Source organism: Carassius carassius, chromosome 15 (assembly GCF_963082965.1).
Source record: "Carassius carassius chromosome 15, fCarCar2.1, whole genome shotgun sequence".
NCBI lineage: Eukaryota > Metazoa > Chordata > Actinopteri > Cypriniformes > Cyprinidae > Carassius > Carassius carassius.
Genome location: NC_081769.1, coordinates 31,474,363 through 31,490,729, shown reverse-complemented (window position 1 = coordinate 31,490,729; position 16,367 = coordinate 31,474,363). Strand labels below are relative to the sequence as shown.

The window sequence follows — 16,367 nt, the reverse complement described above, 5'->3', positions numbered from 1 at the left end:
TTATTTCAATGCAGCCAATAGATCAAGAGGCTGGTCTCTTGCTGTTCACTCTCAACAGTACATGAAAGTAGATTAGTAATTCAAGTTTTTGCCACCAGTAAAATTTCTCTGTTCTCCATACTGATTTTGAAACTGCAATAAATTATGCTAGTGAACCCAATTGTCACAACTATAGAGAGATTTAACAGAATAAATGAATTAAATGTACATTGAAATGATTACATATGTAAGGGAATGTTGCAATGAAGCACACTGAAATGCTAGCATAAATGTATGTCATGCCCTATTTATTTATTCTTACTTTCCCTTTTGCTTTTTTAAAATATTTAATTCATGATGTATTGCTTTTAATTTGAAGGGGTATTTCAGGTGTTTTTCACATTAGTGAAAAAAATTGTGGCATAAATGCATTAAAATAACTTGCAGTTATTATTAGTTTTGATTACTGGCAATATATATATATATATATATATATATATATATATATATATATATATATATATATATATATATATATATATATATATATATATATATATATATATATACATACAGTCAGACATGCTATTTTTGCAGCTGTGATGCCTGATTACCAGATTACAAAATGAACACGATAAAAGTGGCCGTTTGTGTGCCCGAACAAAAAACATGATTATATTTTCATGACATAGGCTACGCGGAGCTAAACTTTCGAGATGAGACTTATGACTAAATAAAATAAAATGTTACTAAATAAATACACGATTGTGATAGAGAATAAGCAGACGCCTGATTTCTTCAAGTAGTCACATTTACCATGATTACCTCCAGCTGGCCCAGTTTGGTCCGAGGTTTTCGTTGGCCCAGAGGAAGCACTGACGAGGCAAGATCAAGCACCAGAAGTGACAGTGGAAATGAGACTGGCACACACTAGCACGCCCGCTTTTGGCCCGACAGTGGAAACGTGCACTGTAAACCCCGATAAGTTAAGATAACTCAAAAAATTTGAGGAAACTTATTACCTTAAAACTTTTAAGTTGATAAAATGTATTGTTTTAATTCAGTTACACTTAAATCCACAAAACAGATTAACTCAAAATCATTGATTTGAATAAACTTTTCTTTTATGTATTTTATAACTCAATTTTTATTGATCACAAATTAAAAGTACTAAATTTTTGTTATACATTTAAAAATAAATAAAATACTTAATTTGCAATTTTCAAAGAAGTTTGACCTCAAAATTAACATTAGCAAAATATTATTTCTTAAACATTAGAAAGACAATTTCAAACTCCATATATGATAGTACGTTTTATTTTGCAAAAGGCATTTTTTGCAGCATTATATCAGACCTCTGTATACATTAGAATATAACTGTATGAGACACAACAAATGTAAAGGACAGAGGTGTAAAAAACTAGTGCATCCAGAGATACAGGAAAAACTCTCTTAACAAGTAAATTATTTTTTTTAAACTGCAATCTGGGTGCTAGTGGCATTCAGTAACACAATCCCAGTATTTACCAAGTGAACACAAAATCTGTGTTCTGCAAAATTTCTACATTTGAGATAAGTATTACAACAGACTGTAACAATATTAAAGTCACAAGTGAAAAAAGAAAATTAACAGTCTCTTGTGCATCCAGAAAATTTAAACCGCAATCTGGGTGCTAGTGGCTTTCAGTAACGCAATCCCAGTAAATACTAGGTGAACACAAAATCTGTGTTCTGGAAAATTTCTAAATTTGAGATAAGTATAACAACACTGTAACAATATTAGTCACAACAAGTGAAATAAAAGACAATAAACAGTCTCTTGTTTATCCAGAATATTTAGACCGCAATCTGGGTGCTAGTGGCATTCAGTAACGCAATCCCAGTAAGTACTTAAATGAAAATGCAATTCTCCACTTCACTGGGAAATTTAAAATCTTGAGCTCAGTGTTTAAAAGGGCAAATACAGTAGTCACAACAACTGAAAGGAACCAAAAATAAATTGTATCGCACTCGTACATCCATTACTCTTACTCCTTAATCAGTAGCTCATTTTTTAGACTCAGCAATCTGGGTGTTAGTGGCTTTGAGTCATCCAAACCCAGTAAGACTTTTTGGATGAAGTTAAAAGTGTGGGTCAGCTCTTTGGGGTAGTTGAGATGTAATGCATATATCAAACCAAACATCAAAAGAAAAGCATCAGCCAACCTGGAAATGTCCCTTAGAACAATGTCACCTTCCAGCACAATAGCGATCCCAGCAGGGTCAAACTGAACAGTGGAACTCGAGTCTCCATTCACCATGCTGACAAGAGCTACAGCTGAATCTGCAATGTCTGGCTCATCCACCTCTTCAGTCTGAAAAGCATTAGAGAACTTCATAAGCATAATCAGATAAATAACATTAAAATTCAAATGAGATGTATAAAAACCTACATTCCACATCTTGAAAAACACAGAGTCATCTTCGCGCAAGTAGACAGGGAGGGCTCGAAGTGCAGCTGTACGTCTGTTGTTAATATCGTAGTGATCCTGAAAAAAGACAGAACTGTCTTAGTGATGCAAGAGAAAAGAATAAAATAGAAATAAAAGTACAGATGAAAGAAGGGAAGAAATTTAAAGCAAAAAAAGTTCAAAGCCAGGTTTAAACAATTACCAGATAGCAGTAAAAAACTTGTGCACATTAACCAATTAACTTGTACTATAAATGTAATTAACAAAATTCACCGTAAGATCATAGGCACTACAGATGCTTCTCAGTGCTTCTGCTGCCTTGCCTGTACGGGCAGCCTTCTGCCTGTAAACAGCAATCAGTCGAGGAGTATGGTTGTCCAGCTCTGCATAGAACTTGTTTTTCAAGCTGATATTAGTAATTCTGTGGAATTCTGCAGCAATCTGAAAGCAAGCATTCAAACGAATAACATAAAGAAATGTTAAATAAGAAAACAAAAGTAACAGACACACATAAACACACAAAAAATGGAATCTAACAGATAGCAACTGAGAAAATTACCTGAGATTCCAAACGAAGTGCAGGCCACTTTTCCAAAAAGTCCTTCACTGGTTGTGATGGGTTATCTACAATGATCTGTTTGCGACGCAGAGCAAATGTACTTTGCATGAGTCTCTCTATCAGCCCAAGACTTCTTTCTGTCTTAGACACTTCCTCAACTATTTGCAATCTTTGTTGTTCCAAGCTTTCAGCCCTCTCTCCTTTTGGAAAATTTGGTAGGTAGTTTACCTCAGCTCGACGAGCTCTTTTGATGTTGGAGTGGGGAGACTCCCTCTCTGGATTATTTTGGCTTCTCTTCCCCGAGTTAACAGCCACCTCTTCACAGCCAGATCTGCTGAGTTTTGTGCGAAAGTTGCCCATTTTAAACTTTAAACTTGTCTTCCAGCCATACCATCCACATTGACTTCCTGGTTCTGTGAGGCAGGGGTGCTTCGAAATAAGAGCCTCAGCTGCTTTAGCTACTTCTTTGTTGCTGGGGTAAGCCTTAAAGCTGTGCATTGCCTTGGCCATATTTTCTAGAATGTCGTATTTTTGGCCTTTAGTTAATTTTAAGAACTTTCCACTGTTTTGATAGGCCATATTTCCACCATTGAGGCTGTGCTCGACATCATAAGAAAATTGAGGAACTGGGAAGACATCAGGCCAACTCTGCAAGCGTCCTGGGGCATAAGGGAGTATTTCTGTGTGTGAAGTTGCAGCTGACCCAGCATCAGTCTCAGATCTGTGTACTTTCAATACAGCCTTCTCTGGCAGTTCTGAAATGTCTGTTAGAAAGCAGAGTTGCCCCCCAAAGTCTGGGTCTTCATATTGGAGGTTGAAATCAAAATCAAGACGAGGTCTGAATTTCTTTTTAATCACTGTAATCAACTCTTCTACTGTACTTGGGCGTGTAGAAAGGGTCATCTTGTGGGCGATGTCAGGAGCAATGTAAACTCTCAGTAAAAGTTTCTGGGATTCTGCCATCTAGGAGACAAAAACAACAAGGTAAAAGACAAGTTAAAAATATAGTTTCGAACAAGATGGACTGGACATGGATTTCCAAATAATGTAGAAATCTTACCTTATTGTAAAGGTAGAAATCGCTTTGGCATCAACAGCACTTTGCCCTCTATGCTGTAGGCAGAAAGGGGGGATGTGTCACTCAAATCTGTTATTGTTTTAACAGATATATCACCTAAACACAGATTAAAGGCTCTTAGGTGTTCAATATAATGGGACTTGTGCTCCCTGCATAGGAAGGCCACATGATCGTTCACAAGGAGGATTGACTCAGTTTTACAAAACTGAGGTAACCCTGCTTCAAAACCAGCAGGAAAATATTCCCCAGTAGAAATATTTGTCCCATCAATGGTGATTTGAGATGCACAGTATATAGTGTTACTATCAGTCTTCTGTTTAATATACTGTATTGCCACTTCAGGTAGTGTTGAAACTAAAACAGATGTCACAGCTGATGCCTGCAAATGTGGTTTGAAGAACGCTGGCGCACTTAGATGGTAAGCCATCATATGCTGGTGTCTGCTTGCCAGTGTCTTCAGCACATTTTTAAAGTTCTGTGTATCGTGCACAACCCGTTTGAAGAAGCGGTGTTTGCCTTCAAAACGCATGGTCCATAAATGTACAAGAGGTCCAAAACATCTGATCAGCTCTGGATAATGTTCGACGTAGTGATGCTTTGGCCTAAGCTTAAAATCTGGAAATAATTCAAGAAGAATTTGCCTGTGGTCCCTAATTTTACTCTGTAAATACTGAATCATCTCTTCAGTAAATGTTGGAGACAGCACTAACTCCACAATGTCTTTCAATTCCATTAACACTGCCCATGCACTATCTCCCTCTGGTACAACACTGCCAACCATGAATGGAAGTAGCCGAAGTAATGCAGCATTTTCATGACCATTACCACCTATTGTCATTTTTGTGGTATAAGTTTTGGAAATTGGCTTGGGTCTATCAACCTTATCTGTATGCTGATATGGAAATGATTCAATTTTATTGTTCAAATAATCAAGTGTGAAGTGTTTCAGACGAATCATTTTTTGAATGCATAAAGCCAACTCTACTGGCACAATACCTTCAAGGAGGTCATGGAGAATATCAGGAGGGAAACCAGTGATTGGATGAAAATACTGCAGCTTTTGTTTTAAGACACAGTCCCCTTTCACACCACAATTACTTTCCCCATTTCTACTGGAGACATTCTGGACATGCAGATCATGAGTTACCTTAGTTCTCAGACTGAATTCACCCTCAGCAACTTCATGCGATTGAAACTGGTCTTGAGTTGCCAGACAGAATCTGCACACATAGTCTGAACGGAATGACTGTACAAAGCCTGCCAATCCGTGAGCTGCAAGATTATCTGATGCAACAAAAAGAACAGTGCCTTTAACAGATTGACCAAGAGACTCAATGAACACACCATCTTGTTCTAATGTACATATGTCTTGCAATAAAGGGCCAAGCACACTCTCATAGCCACAGTTCTGGACATCAGGAACTTTACACAGCAAAGCTAGCTGTATCACATGCAAAGCTGATCGGTATTTGCTAGGTAGATCAGCAAGTACCCAGTACACCGAACAGAGTTTGTGTATTTTCCTCGAAGTACCTAATGGATTTGCAACTTCTATCTCATCGATGTAAATCAGCAGTGGCAATTTAAACTCCTCTGATGCTGATAACAGCTCATTTTCTTGAAAATACAAACCATCTCGATGATTTGTGTATTGACCGGATTGTGAAGGATGTGATTCTTTAATTCTGTCAAGTACATCAGTATGTTTAAACAACAACTGAATCATAGGCAGTATTGGGACATAAACAGCTGTGCGCCCAGGTGCTACAACATACTGAAACGGCATAACCATTGGGTAATTTCTCTCAATAAAGGTTTTTCGTCGCTTATTTGAGGACAATTCTGCTCCTTTAGTAGTTGCACTGACAAAACATTACTGTTTATAACAACACTAACAATTTCATCAAGAGCAGCTTCACTCACAGTATAGCAATGTCTCTGTAATACTGCTTCTCTCAGCAGCGGCCTTGACAAAGAAAACAGCTGACACAAATGTTCTACTATTTCCTGCGCAGCAGTGTCATGACAGAAGTGTCATGTCTGACACATGAAGTATAGCCTGCATCTTCAAAAACAGAGAGGCTAAATTGCGTTGTAGTTGCGCTTTTAATTGGCTTGCGTCACACTGTATATCAACAATATCCAAAATGTCTGCATTCTCAGACTGAGTAGGATCCTCAAATGGAGGCTCCGCAGCTGCAGAACAGCCATCATCTTCAGCAACTACATCTTCAAAAAGGTCCAAGCAAGCTGAACTAACATCTACTCCATGGGCCCTGGTTTTGTGTGAATTAAATGAGGAGTAAACATTTGTCGTATACCTACAGTTTTTATATGGACATGTTACCATTTCATGACTTCTCAAATGCCCTCTTAAATGACCAAAGAGATTTTTTTCTGAAAAAGGTTGCTTGAACCCACATAAAGGACATGTGTACACCACCTGGATTTCTTGACATGCGTGCCTCTTATCCTTCTCATTGTGAAATCGTGATACATGAATTTTTAGTGCATTGAATGAAACAAATGTGCAAATGCAGGAGTCATAGAGACACGGTAAAGGGCTAACCTTTGAAAAATGGCTATGTTGCAAACCATAATGGCCAAGTAACTGTGCTCGGGTAAGTGAGGAGGAATCACATAACCTGCATTTCCAATCCATCATGAAAAATCATGACCATGACAATGACAAGACATGAGCAAACCCTGAGCTATGCCAACCTCTAAAATCAGTTGTTATCAGTTTTAAAATGCTGCATACTTTTAGTCTTTACATATGTATTTTCACCCCCAAATTCCAAATTGTAATTTTACTCACATATATGCTCTGGTCTCACAAGTTTTAACCTGTAGAGAAAATAAAAACACAACTTAATAGTGAGGCAGAGACATGTCAAAGTCATTCAACAATTTCAGAATTTATAACATTTGGCTTCCATTGCAGCTAATTTAATTTTAAGCATTGGATAAAAAACAAGTAATATTGAATGAAAGTGGTTTTAATCTATTTTTTTTCTGTTTCAATTTAGGTTCTGTAACCGAAAAGCTTCAATACAAGCAACTGCGATAACCAGCAGTACCACAAATTAATATCCGTGCAATGCGATTGCGAGCATACATCAACTATGTCCCTAAACGGTTAAAATTTAGATCAATCACTCCACAAATAACATCAGGCCTAAAGTGTGCCTGATCATTTTAGGTCGTCTATTAGCTAAACGCAACAATAGTTTCAGTTTGATGACTATATTGTCACATTCTGATGCAGATTACTAGAATAACTTTTTAAAAAGTTTTAAGAAGTACTTACCAGATTATAGCCGCTAAACAAACCGCAGCAAACACAGAAACGATGACGATGATAAACGATACTGATTCCACAGAACCACTTTGAGGCAACGACTCCTGCATGACATAGCGGGCTTCCAAGTTCAAATCCGAGCGCTCAATTTCAAATGGGAATTATTTTTACTCCGTTATTTTTTACAGTCATTTGAGTAAAACATGAAATAAACGGACATGGAATGATATCTTGACTCTTTGTTGCGTTTTGTATAGTTTTACCTGGTATGGTATGTTATGTTTTTAAAAACATGCAAATAAAGTGCACCGAGTAGACTCTTCCTTTTCGTTGGCAGATTGGAACGCGATAAAGCCTCATTACTGCCACCAAGAGGCAAAAATGAGGCTTTGGTAATTCGTTTCACTTCGTTGTTATTTTTACAGGCATGAAATAAACGGACATATCATGATGGTCATGTTGACTAGTATGTTTTGGAGAGTTTTACCTACTATGTTTTAAAAATAGCAAATAAAGTGCACTGAGTACACTACAATTTAGATTCATGCATTTCCATTAATAGTAAAATTCCATCAAATTGAATTAAATAACCCATACATATTTTAATTGAATAACTGAACAATCCATCCCTAAGCAATTATTCAATTACAATATGTAAGGATCATTAAATTCAATTTGATACAATTTTACTATTGATATTTGTATATCTATTAAAAAGGCTTTAAAATGTTTTTGAGTGTAGAGACTCTTCTTTGTTGAATTGGCAGATTGGAACGCAATAAAGCTCATTACCGCCACAAAGAGGCAAAAATAAGGCTATGGTAATAATATGACGTCATGTTTTACTTATTTTATTTAAGTTCCTGGAAGTTAAAACGCCCAAATCGTTGAACAAACTTAAAAGTTTTAAGTTGAATGAACTGTTTCACAGTTTTAAGTATAGTTCACTTATTTTTTATAAGTAGGTTATACTGTTCGGGAATACAGTGTGGCTATTGGTGGTTTAGAGCACCATTTATAGCAGTGCTGATTGATTGCCAGGTTTAAGATTGGTACATAAGACCAATTAAAACCCACTTTAAAGAATGTTTATAAATAGCAATACTACGGATATTATATTCTAAATTCATATTTTGTATTGATGAAATGTTGTCATTTGTCAGTGCAAATTCATCACAAAAAGAATTTGCTAATATTGTCCAAAAGCACACTTTGCTTATGGCGCTTCAGAACTTTACTTAAACTAAGATTACATTGCAATTGTTGTTAGAAGTAGTGATGTTAACTATTACTATTTTCACCGACTTTTAAATGGAAATTTTGTAACTTGCTAGTCTAAAGTAGGAAACCCTCAGAAAACATTGTGTGCAAATTATTGATTATAATAAAACAACAGACAGGGTGAATGAAAATATCTCTGACAGCAGGTGGCACTTTTGAACAAGCAGAAATACATCCTGTAAACAAAGCATTTTATCAGGCACTATATATCGATTTCATGAAAAATGTCAATAAAACCTTTCTGAAGAAAGTCAGTTCCCGACCCTTTCATTCCTAAAGTTTCCCCCTTTAAACCGTTAAATACACCCCCACACCTTACTCGTCTTCCTGCTAGACATTTCTCTGGTCCAGCAGCAAGTTAACGAAGAAAACGTTGTCATGCAAAGACATGAAATGATTTTGTTTTCCGCTCCAGATATTCGCTTTTCATAATAATGTATTATTTTCAGAAGTAACTTTTAAATTACTACTAGCTGGCTAACTTAGCAGCTGCAGTTCTGTTTAGTTGACTTGCCTCACACATCCATAGTTAGAAGAGGCTTGAGTCTCAGTTTTCTTCTGTAGATTGTTTGTTGATCTATATTGATAGCCTTGGACCCTCATTCTTCTGATCTGACATGTGTTTTTGTAGTTCCTTATTAAGTTATCGGTCAACTGCTGACTGCATGCAGGGAGGTGAAAGCAGCTGTCTGTCACTGAGTTGAGTCGGTGCTTTGTTGTAAAGATATTGTAGCTAGTGTCGATGCATTTTATTGCTGATGTCTTAATTTTATATAGGCTAGACTTGATCCCAAAGTACAGGTACTTTTGACATCCCTACATGAAAGAAAATTCTGCCTGTGTGGTTATGTAGTTTGGCTCAACGTGAGCTGCCTGGTAAGTCCTGTCTCAAAGACCACACTTGTGGCTCATCAGTCATTCCATCCTATCAAGCTCATGGTGTGTTTTTCCTGTCTGTCCGTACATGATGAGTAATGGGATGTGTATAAGTAGAGCTTAAATTGCAGCAGATTGCCCGTCTATAGGACGCCGAAGGAAAGTTTCTTACGTCTGCTCCTGATATTCTGTTGGTTATTCCCTAAAGTTTTTAATGGGTGACGTTATTGGGTTTCTCTTTTATTGTGGTCCTTTTAAAAATGTAAGATAAGTTGGCATTCAGGACCAAAGGAAGGGCTGAGGGTTTTTTGGGAATGTTTAAGCCACTTTCCATGCTTTTTTGTGGGAACTGTTAGATAAGAGAAGCTATTATGTAACCAAAGTGTAGCATGAAATGTAAATTTATCATTGAAATATTTTTAAATGTAAATTTGAAACATATATTCATAATCTGCGTTTCACTTCTTTGGCAAATCAATGTCTGGCATTGAATCCTATGAATATTGTTGGCTTTGACAGGGTTCTTGTGATGTTTTTCATTTGTAAGGGTCTTTGGATAAATTAATAAAAGTGTAAATGAGGAAATGTGCATTTTCTGCAGGTTTACAATAGTGCTGCTGACACTATTTTTCAAGCTCAACCATTCACCCCATTACATAAGTTATTGTAAGTAAAAGTTATCAAACAAGTGGGGTTTTCTTTTCTGCAATTTGTGAAGTAAAAATTTATTAAGAAGTACAATCAAACATTTTTAGGTAACCTTTACTGAGTGACCATATCATTCAGAATTAATTTGAATTAATTTTGACATTTATAAAGTTGTTAGACAATAACAAAAATGTGTTTTTAACCTTCTGTTATATTTGGGTCAGTTTGACCCACACTTGACATTCAAATCGCTTAAAATACTGGTTAAACTAATCATTTCTTTTGGAAATTTAAATAGTTCTTATTTAGGGCCATTAATGTGCATGCAAAGTTTCAGCGTGTTTTGAGTGGTGAAATTGAATGGGGTGAAATTGACCCCTTTGGTTTACATGCAATTTGAAAGAATCAACCCTTTGAAAAAAACGGCAAAGAGTCTGAAGACTCGTCTTCTGAATCATAATGGAGCATTTACTGTTTCTATATTTAAGATTCACAGTCAGAAGATCTGTCAAAGGTTGATTTTGGTGGTTAGTTTATATATATATATATATATATATCAGATAGACTAGACTGTTGCAGCACTGAAAAGGAGTGTGAGAAATCAATTTTACCCAAGAGTTTGAGAACCAGACCTAACAAAAAGGCAGAGAAATTACAAATAGCATTTTATACTTGTAATTATTTGCACCTGAGAATGGAGATACAAGTAGTCATGACAAGTAAAAAGCATAATTTGTTTTAAATAAAACATAAAAATGAGTCAAACTGACCACTGAGACAACAGAATTTCCCACATATTCTATATTTTTAGTCTCACAATCTACTGTAGAGGTGTTCTATTTTTACGTGAATCTTTAATGTTTTTCATAATGTTGATTTTTGGCAAAATTGCATTAATAAACCAATGTGGGTGAATTTGACCCATAACACAAAGTTGTACCCAGTTTTTTTTTAACACTCAATGATAGTTAAACTCTCTTTAGATGTCCCAAATTTTGATTGCAGGCTTTCCAACCTGTGAAAGTATGAGTCTAGGGTTTATAAGCTCTGTTTTGTACCATGTTTGTGAGTGTTCGGAGGTGGGCTGGCGTTTGGCTGGCGGTCTGGCAGGCTGACGTGGAAACAGTCAGAGAGCAGATTGATTACGGTGGAGCTCATCCCAGCACCAGCGTGAGCGCAGGGAAGAATAGATGCGGTGCGCTTGATTATTGGTTGAATATCTGCACACATCGCTGAAAGCAGCGACCCTGAACTTGATTCAAGTTTCCGGGGATCTTCTGACATCTGCCGATTCATTGAGCTCATGCAAAGGGAGGTGAGAGATGACAGTGGGGCTTCACGACGAGGGAACTGGGCGAGACGTGGGCGAGACAGGCTGAAAGCTTTAGGTGTGCGGCGGTTATCGATTAAGCGGACACTACAGGGACAAGCACTGCCAGCCATGTGTGCTGCTCTTAGATTAGACCCACAATGTGGCCCTTAGATAAGCTTATCTAGCCCACCACACCCCTCTGCATTGAATCTTACAAACTTTCTATCTGGCCTGTGCTGTTCACATGTACGACAGGTCAGGGCGGGTGTTTTCACCCCTTTGTAATGGACTTGAGCTACTACAATCCATTGACATTGTGTTTTGTCAGATCAGCTGAACTCTTATGATGTTAAATTACTTGCCTGAAGTACCTCCTGAGATTTCATATATGTATTTTTTGAACTGTAGGACTAAAACCTTAAATCACATTATGAGTAGTACATGAAGTTTACATGAAGTAAATGGTATGTGTAAGAAATTGATGATGGAGTGTTGAATAATGAATAATTTGTTAAGTTATTAAGGTGGTAATGCAGCCATGCCATTGAAACTTTAAGTGGCATAAATTATCTAGTTTAAGTTTATATTTTTTTACTTTTACTGGAGTTACCATATTTTTAGTGGCATTTTCTTAATGCTCTTTCTTGGAACTTACTTGGATCTTACTTAGAAATGGCTTAAAGGGTTAGTTCACCCAAAAAAAAAATTAGGCTGTTTACTCACCCCCAAGGCATTTCAGATGAATCCAGTCGGAGATGTATTAAAAATTGTCCTGGCTATTCTAAGCTCTGTCGTTGCAATCAGTTTGTGTTGCAGTGCTTCAGTCCAAAAGAAGTTAAAAAAAAAGCGCCCTTCCATAAATAAAAGTATCTCACATGACTTCAGGGGGTGAACAAAGGCCTCCTGTAGCAAATCAATCCGGTTTTTGTGAGAAAAATATCCATATTTAAAATTGAATAATCACTTTAATCTAGCTTGTAATCACTTTTGTAAATGGAAGCACTTCCGGACAGATGATGTATGTTGTCAGCTTTGTGCATGCGCCGCTCAGAGGCATCAAAACAAAACAACGATCACTAATTAGAAGTGCAAAACGAGGATTTAAAGTAATTTTTTTGGTACTTCAGTGTTAGTTGCAATGAATAAGGTTAGGTGATATTTATTATATTTTAGATCACCTTTATTTAAATTAGTGAAAATTTGCTGTTTGGCAGTTAAATATACAATTGGTTGTAAATTTAAGTGGCATTCCCATTTCTGTCTAATCGAGTCACATCATGTCATATCTGACTTTTGTTTTTTCAAATTGAATTGAATTTGGCATCGACACTTCAACCATGATCTGGCAAAACTAATGCAGTTTCACTGTAAACCTCTAGAGGTTTCATGAAGCACCTGGCAGGAAACCTTGAGAACTATCAGAGACCTGAACCTCTGGATTCTAATGTGCACCTTAAGGGTAAGTTAATCAGTGAGGAATCACGATCCATTTCCCGTTTGGTTTCTCAGGGGACGTGCCCCGCCATCATGACCCTGGCAGCGTTCCCATCTTCTACTTAAATGGCCTGATTTATTAATGGTCCCTGATGCCACCACTGAATGTGTCCTGTCCAGGGTTTTAGTAGATTGCTCTGCACCTCTCCAAAGGCATAATTAATCACAAGATCAGCCACAGTGACTAGCACGTATCTTCCGGGAATCACGCCACTGTGACTCCACAGTCGGATGAAGGGAAGCATTTGAAGGTATGAAGTCACGTCCCTGGGTGCCACTGATGTCTGTATTTTCTATCACTCTTAAGGCTCTCTGCATATACAGCAAACCTGGCTTGGAGAAATGTTTTTTTTTGTTTGTTTGTTTGTTTTGGCCTGGAAGAATCATGAATAATTTCTATGAATTTTCTAGATTTGCTCACATCTAACCCCATCAGGTAGAAATTGTTTTTTGCAAGGATAGTCTCTTAGTTGGGTGCCAAAACTCGCTCCTGGAGGGCCGGTGTTCTCTGCAGGACACCGGCCCTGCAGGACTGAGTTTGGGCACCCCTGTTCTTGACATTTGACTTAAAATAAGAACTTGTCAATAGTATTTACACAAAAAGAATAATAGCTGAAATTGGACTGGAATCCAGATGCAGTCAGTAATTTTATGTAAAACAACTAACAAAAAAAAACTACAAAATAATGTAAATTGCTCTACTCTCCACACTGACATGTTTTGAAAACTGTGATTCATAGTTGTAAAATATAAAAATGAGCATTCCAATGGTATGCATTTTCAAATTAGTATTACAGCTGAACAGCAGCAGAGCTCTTCAAGTTGCACTTTGCCAGCACGTCAACAGAATTAAGCGCCATCTGTCAGATTATGAAAGGCTGTGAACTGACATGTCACAATCGTATCACATTGGATAATTAATCTACAAACTAGATGTTCCTTTCTACAAGGAAATGGCAGCACTTGCATGGTAGCAAAAGAACAGTGTTAAAGTTTTGGGAAGTTTGATTTTAGGCTTTAGTTTTGGCTAAAATAAAGTGACATTCGGCATGTGTCATCAGTGAACACAGAACTTGACGCATCTATGCAGTGTAAAGGTAAAGTGTTTAAATAGACCTATTGTAATTCAATATTCAGTAGGAATACGTTATTCAAATATTTTGATGCTGTCATTACTGTCAGTTACATTTTGAATTTAAAACCATTTTTAAGTTTGTATTGTTAAATGCAATTTTATTTGTATTATTAATGTTTAAGTTTGTGTTTTCATTTAAGCGATTCCGATTTTCAGGTAGGTTAACATTTTTCATCAGCAATCTATGTAGGATTATAAGATTTGTGTAGTTTTATTGTAGTTTTCAAATTGTTACAAACATTTTATCCAATTCGACAATCATCCAGTTCATTGAAGTTAATTTGGCTAAATCCAGTCAACTGCAATTTTATGGTGCTTTTCCTCTGCATGTTACGACTCGGTTTAGTACAGCTCAGTACAGTACGACATGACTCTGCTCGGCTCGGTTTGCATTTCCACTGCAGTTTAGTACCACTTTAGAGTGGGCGGGATTATTCACGTCATTATTGTTGCGCTGTCTCTACTGCCGCGACTCGTGAAAAACGTTTTCATTCATTGGCCCATAAAGCTCACCCTGGATCTGTTCTTCTGCTATCAACAAGAGGAATGTCTGCACTTCCTCAACAGACAACGAAACCTTGTTAAAAAAAGGTGTGCTCGTTCAAAACATTTGTGTTCTATCCTTTGCTGGCTGTGCTGATTTAAATCTAGCAGCACTTTTGTGTTTGTCTCGCAAGTTCAGTGAGGCAGGTAGTGAATATTCTCTCCAGCCAATCCATTATCTGCAGAGTTTACACGTCACGTTTTGGTAATGGTACGATTCTTTTGGAACCTCAACCAAGGTGGTGCTAAAAAAGTACCAGGTACTGTACCCATTGGAAAACCCCCAGAAGTCAACAGTACCAAACCATACCATGCCATACAATGTAGTGGAAAAGCACCATTACTTTGCTTTTCTTTTGTAAAAGCTGCTCAAAGACCCTTCATTGTCCCCCTGATGACACGATGACCTCTAAAACCCTTTTAAACAAAACTCGATTTCTGTCCAGAGCATGCTTTAACATGCTACTAAACATTGTATTTTAAATAAACTTATTGTAAACTTCAGCCAAAATGTTCATAGACATCGCCAGCTATTATAATGGCTGTTGGCTAATGCTTGTTATAATCTGCTTCTCCGAAGGGCCATATTTCATCCAGCAGGCAGCAATAAGGCACTACTGCGTAAAATACTTAGTGTTTTTCACCTCCCTAGAGGGTTCCCGCTTAATTGACTACTTGAAATATTGCATTCAGGTTGAACCACGTGATTCATTGTTGTGTTTGTCCTCATGTAGAGTCCATATAAGATGCAGTCTTTCTGCAGATGTGAAAAGAGGCCCTTGTTTTGCCTGTTGTTGCATCAAACAACGAGGGACGAGCAAATCCCTTTCCGTCCTAGCATGCCAGAGCACTCGTCCTTGTTATTCTGATGTTGTGAGAATGTAAGTTGTACTGAATCTTCTTGTAGTGGCACTTGAAATCCCCTACCGGTAATTAGAGCCTCGCCAGCCGTGTTTTCTGTAGAACAAGTGTGAAATATGAAATCATGCGCCATTTGCAGATGTGCACCAGGATGGGGTTCAGAGGGAGCGAGCGCATGCGTTTCCTTCTTTTCTTCTTTCTCAGCCAGCAGGAGGGATGGGGATTGCGTGAAATGCAGAGGGAGTGTCATGGTGACATGCCACCGCACGTGTTTTCTTGCTGTCTTACTGACAGATGCATGTGTGACTGGAAGCAAACAACACATCGAGCTCCCACGTCTCGTCCGGTGTCGGCGAGGCAAGCTAGCTAATTTTCTCCTCGCGAGCAGCTGCATAATAGGATCTGAGGCTCTCTTTGTTCCGTGTTCCACCGGGCATCGCAGATTAGCTGCAATTAATCTTAGTTAAGAGAGCCCTGTGTGTGCCTGACACCCTTCTACGCCGGGAGGGATGCATCGCTGCCACTGCTGCAGAAAAGCAGAGGGGAAAATAAACATCAAACTGCTTTATACGAGTCAATATCTTATGCTCTAATGGGACGGGAGTCGACCAAAGCAACCCTTCATTTGACAAATACATTCCATCATTCCAGCTGTTGTGTTTTGCCCCTCCTTTTACTTCTCTTTCTTTGCACCGTGCTCCTCACCAGTCCCACGGGATTCTCCTCATGGACCATTTTCGGGCACGGGCGCCAGCACCGGCTTACTCTCTTTCTGAGATTTCCCATGCCTTCCGGTTGGCGTCTCATGAAGAATGTGCTTTTATTATCTTCCCATCGACTGTTGCATCCA

At 37.8% G+C, this 16,367-nt stretch overlaps 2 protein-coding genes across 2 annotated transcripts in view; one reads left to right on the top strand and one right to left on the bottom strand.

Annotated features, from left to right (window-relative positions):
• LOC132158890 (eukaryotic translation initiation factor 3 subunit H-A) overlaps positions 1-16,367 on the top strand; it is a 67,615-nt gene that overhangs the window by 16,486 nt on the left and 34,762 nt on the right. The window lies entirely within an intron of this gene.
• On the bottom strand, positions 1,821-3,812 carry LOC132157860 (uncharacterized). The gene is made up of 4 exons (XM_059567126.1): positions 2,989-3,812; positions 2,703-2,870; positions 2,412-2,507; positions 1,821-2,333 (listed from the first exon to the last, which is right to left on the bottom strand). Exons 1-4 carry the CDS (start codon positions 3,565-3,567, stop codon positions 2,007-2,009), a joined length of 1,170 nt encoding a protein of 389 aa, XP_059423109.1. The 5' UTR covers positions 3,568-3,812; the 3' UTR covers positions 1,821-2,006.

Bases quoted from the DNA above. Each gene is read 5' to 3' on its own strand.
- LOC132157860 (XM_059567126.1), bottom strand. From the start codon at position 3,567: ATGGCCTATCAAAACAGTGGAAAGTTCTTAAAATTAACTAAAGGCCAA. The intron at 2,871-2,988 runs GTAATTTTCTCA...GCTTGCTTTCAG, and splicing joins CACTTCGTTTGGAATCTCAG to ATTGCTGCAGAATTCCACAG. The intron at 2,334-2,411 runs GTAGGTTTTTAT...AATGCTTTTCAG, and splicing joins TGTTTTTCAAGATGTGGAAT to ACTGAAGAGGTGGATGAGCC.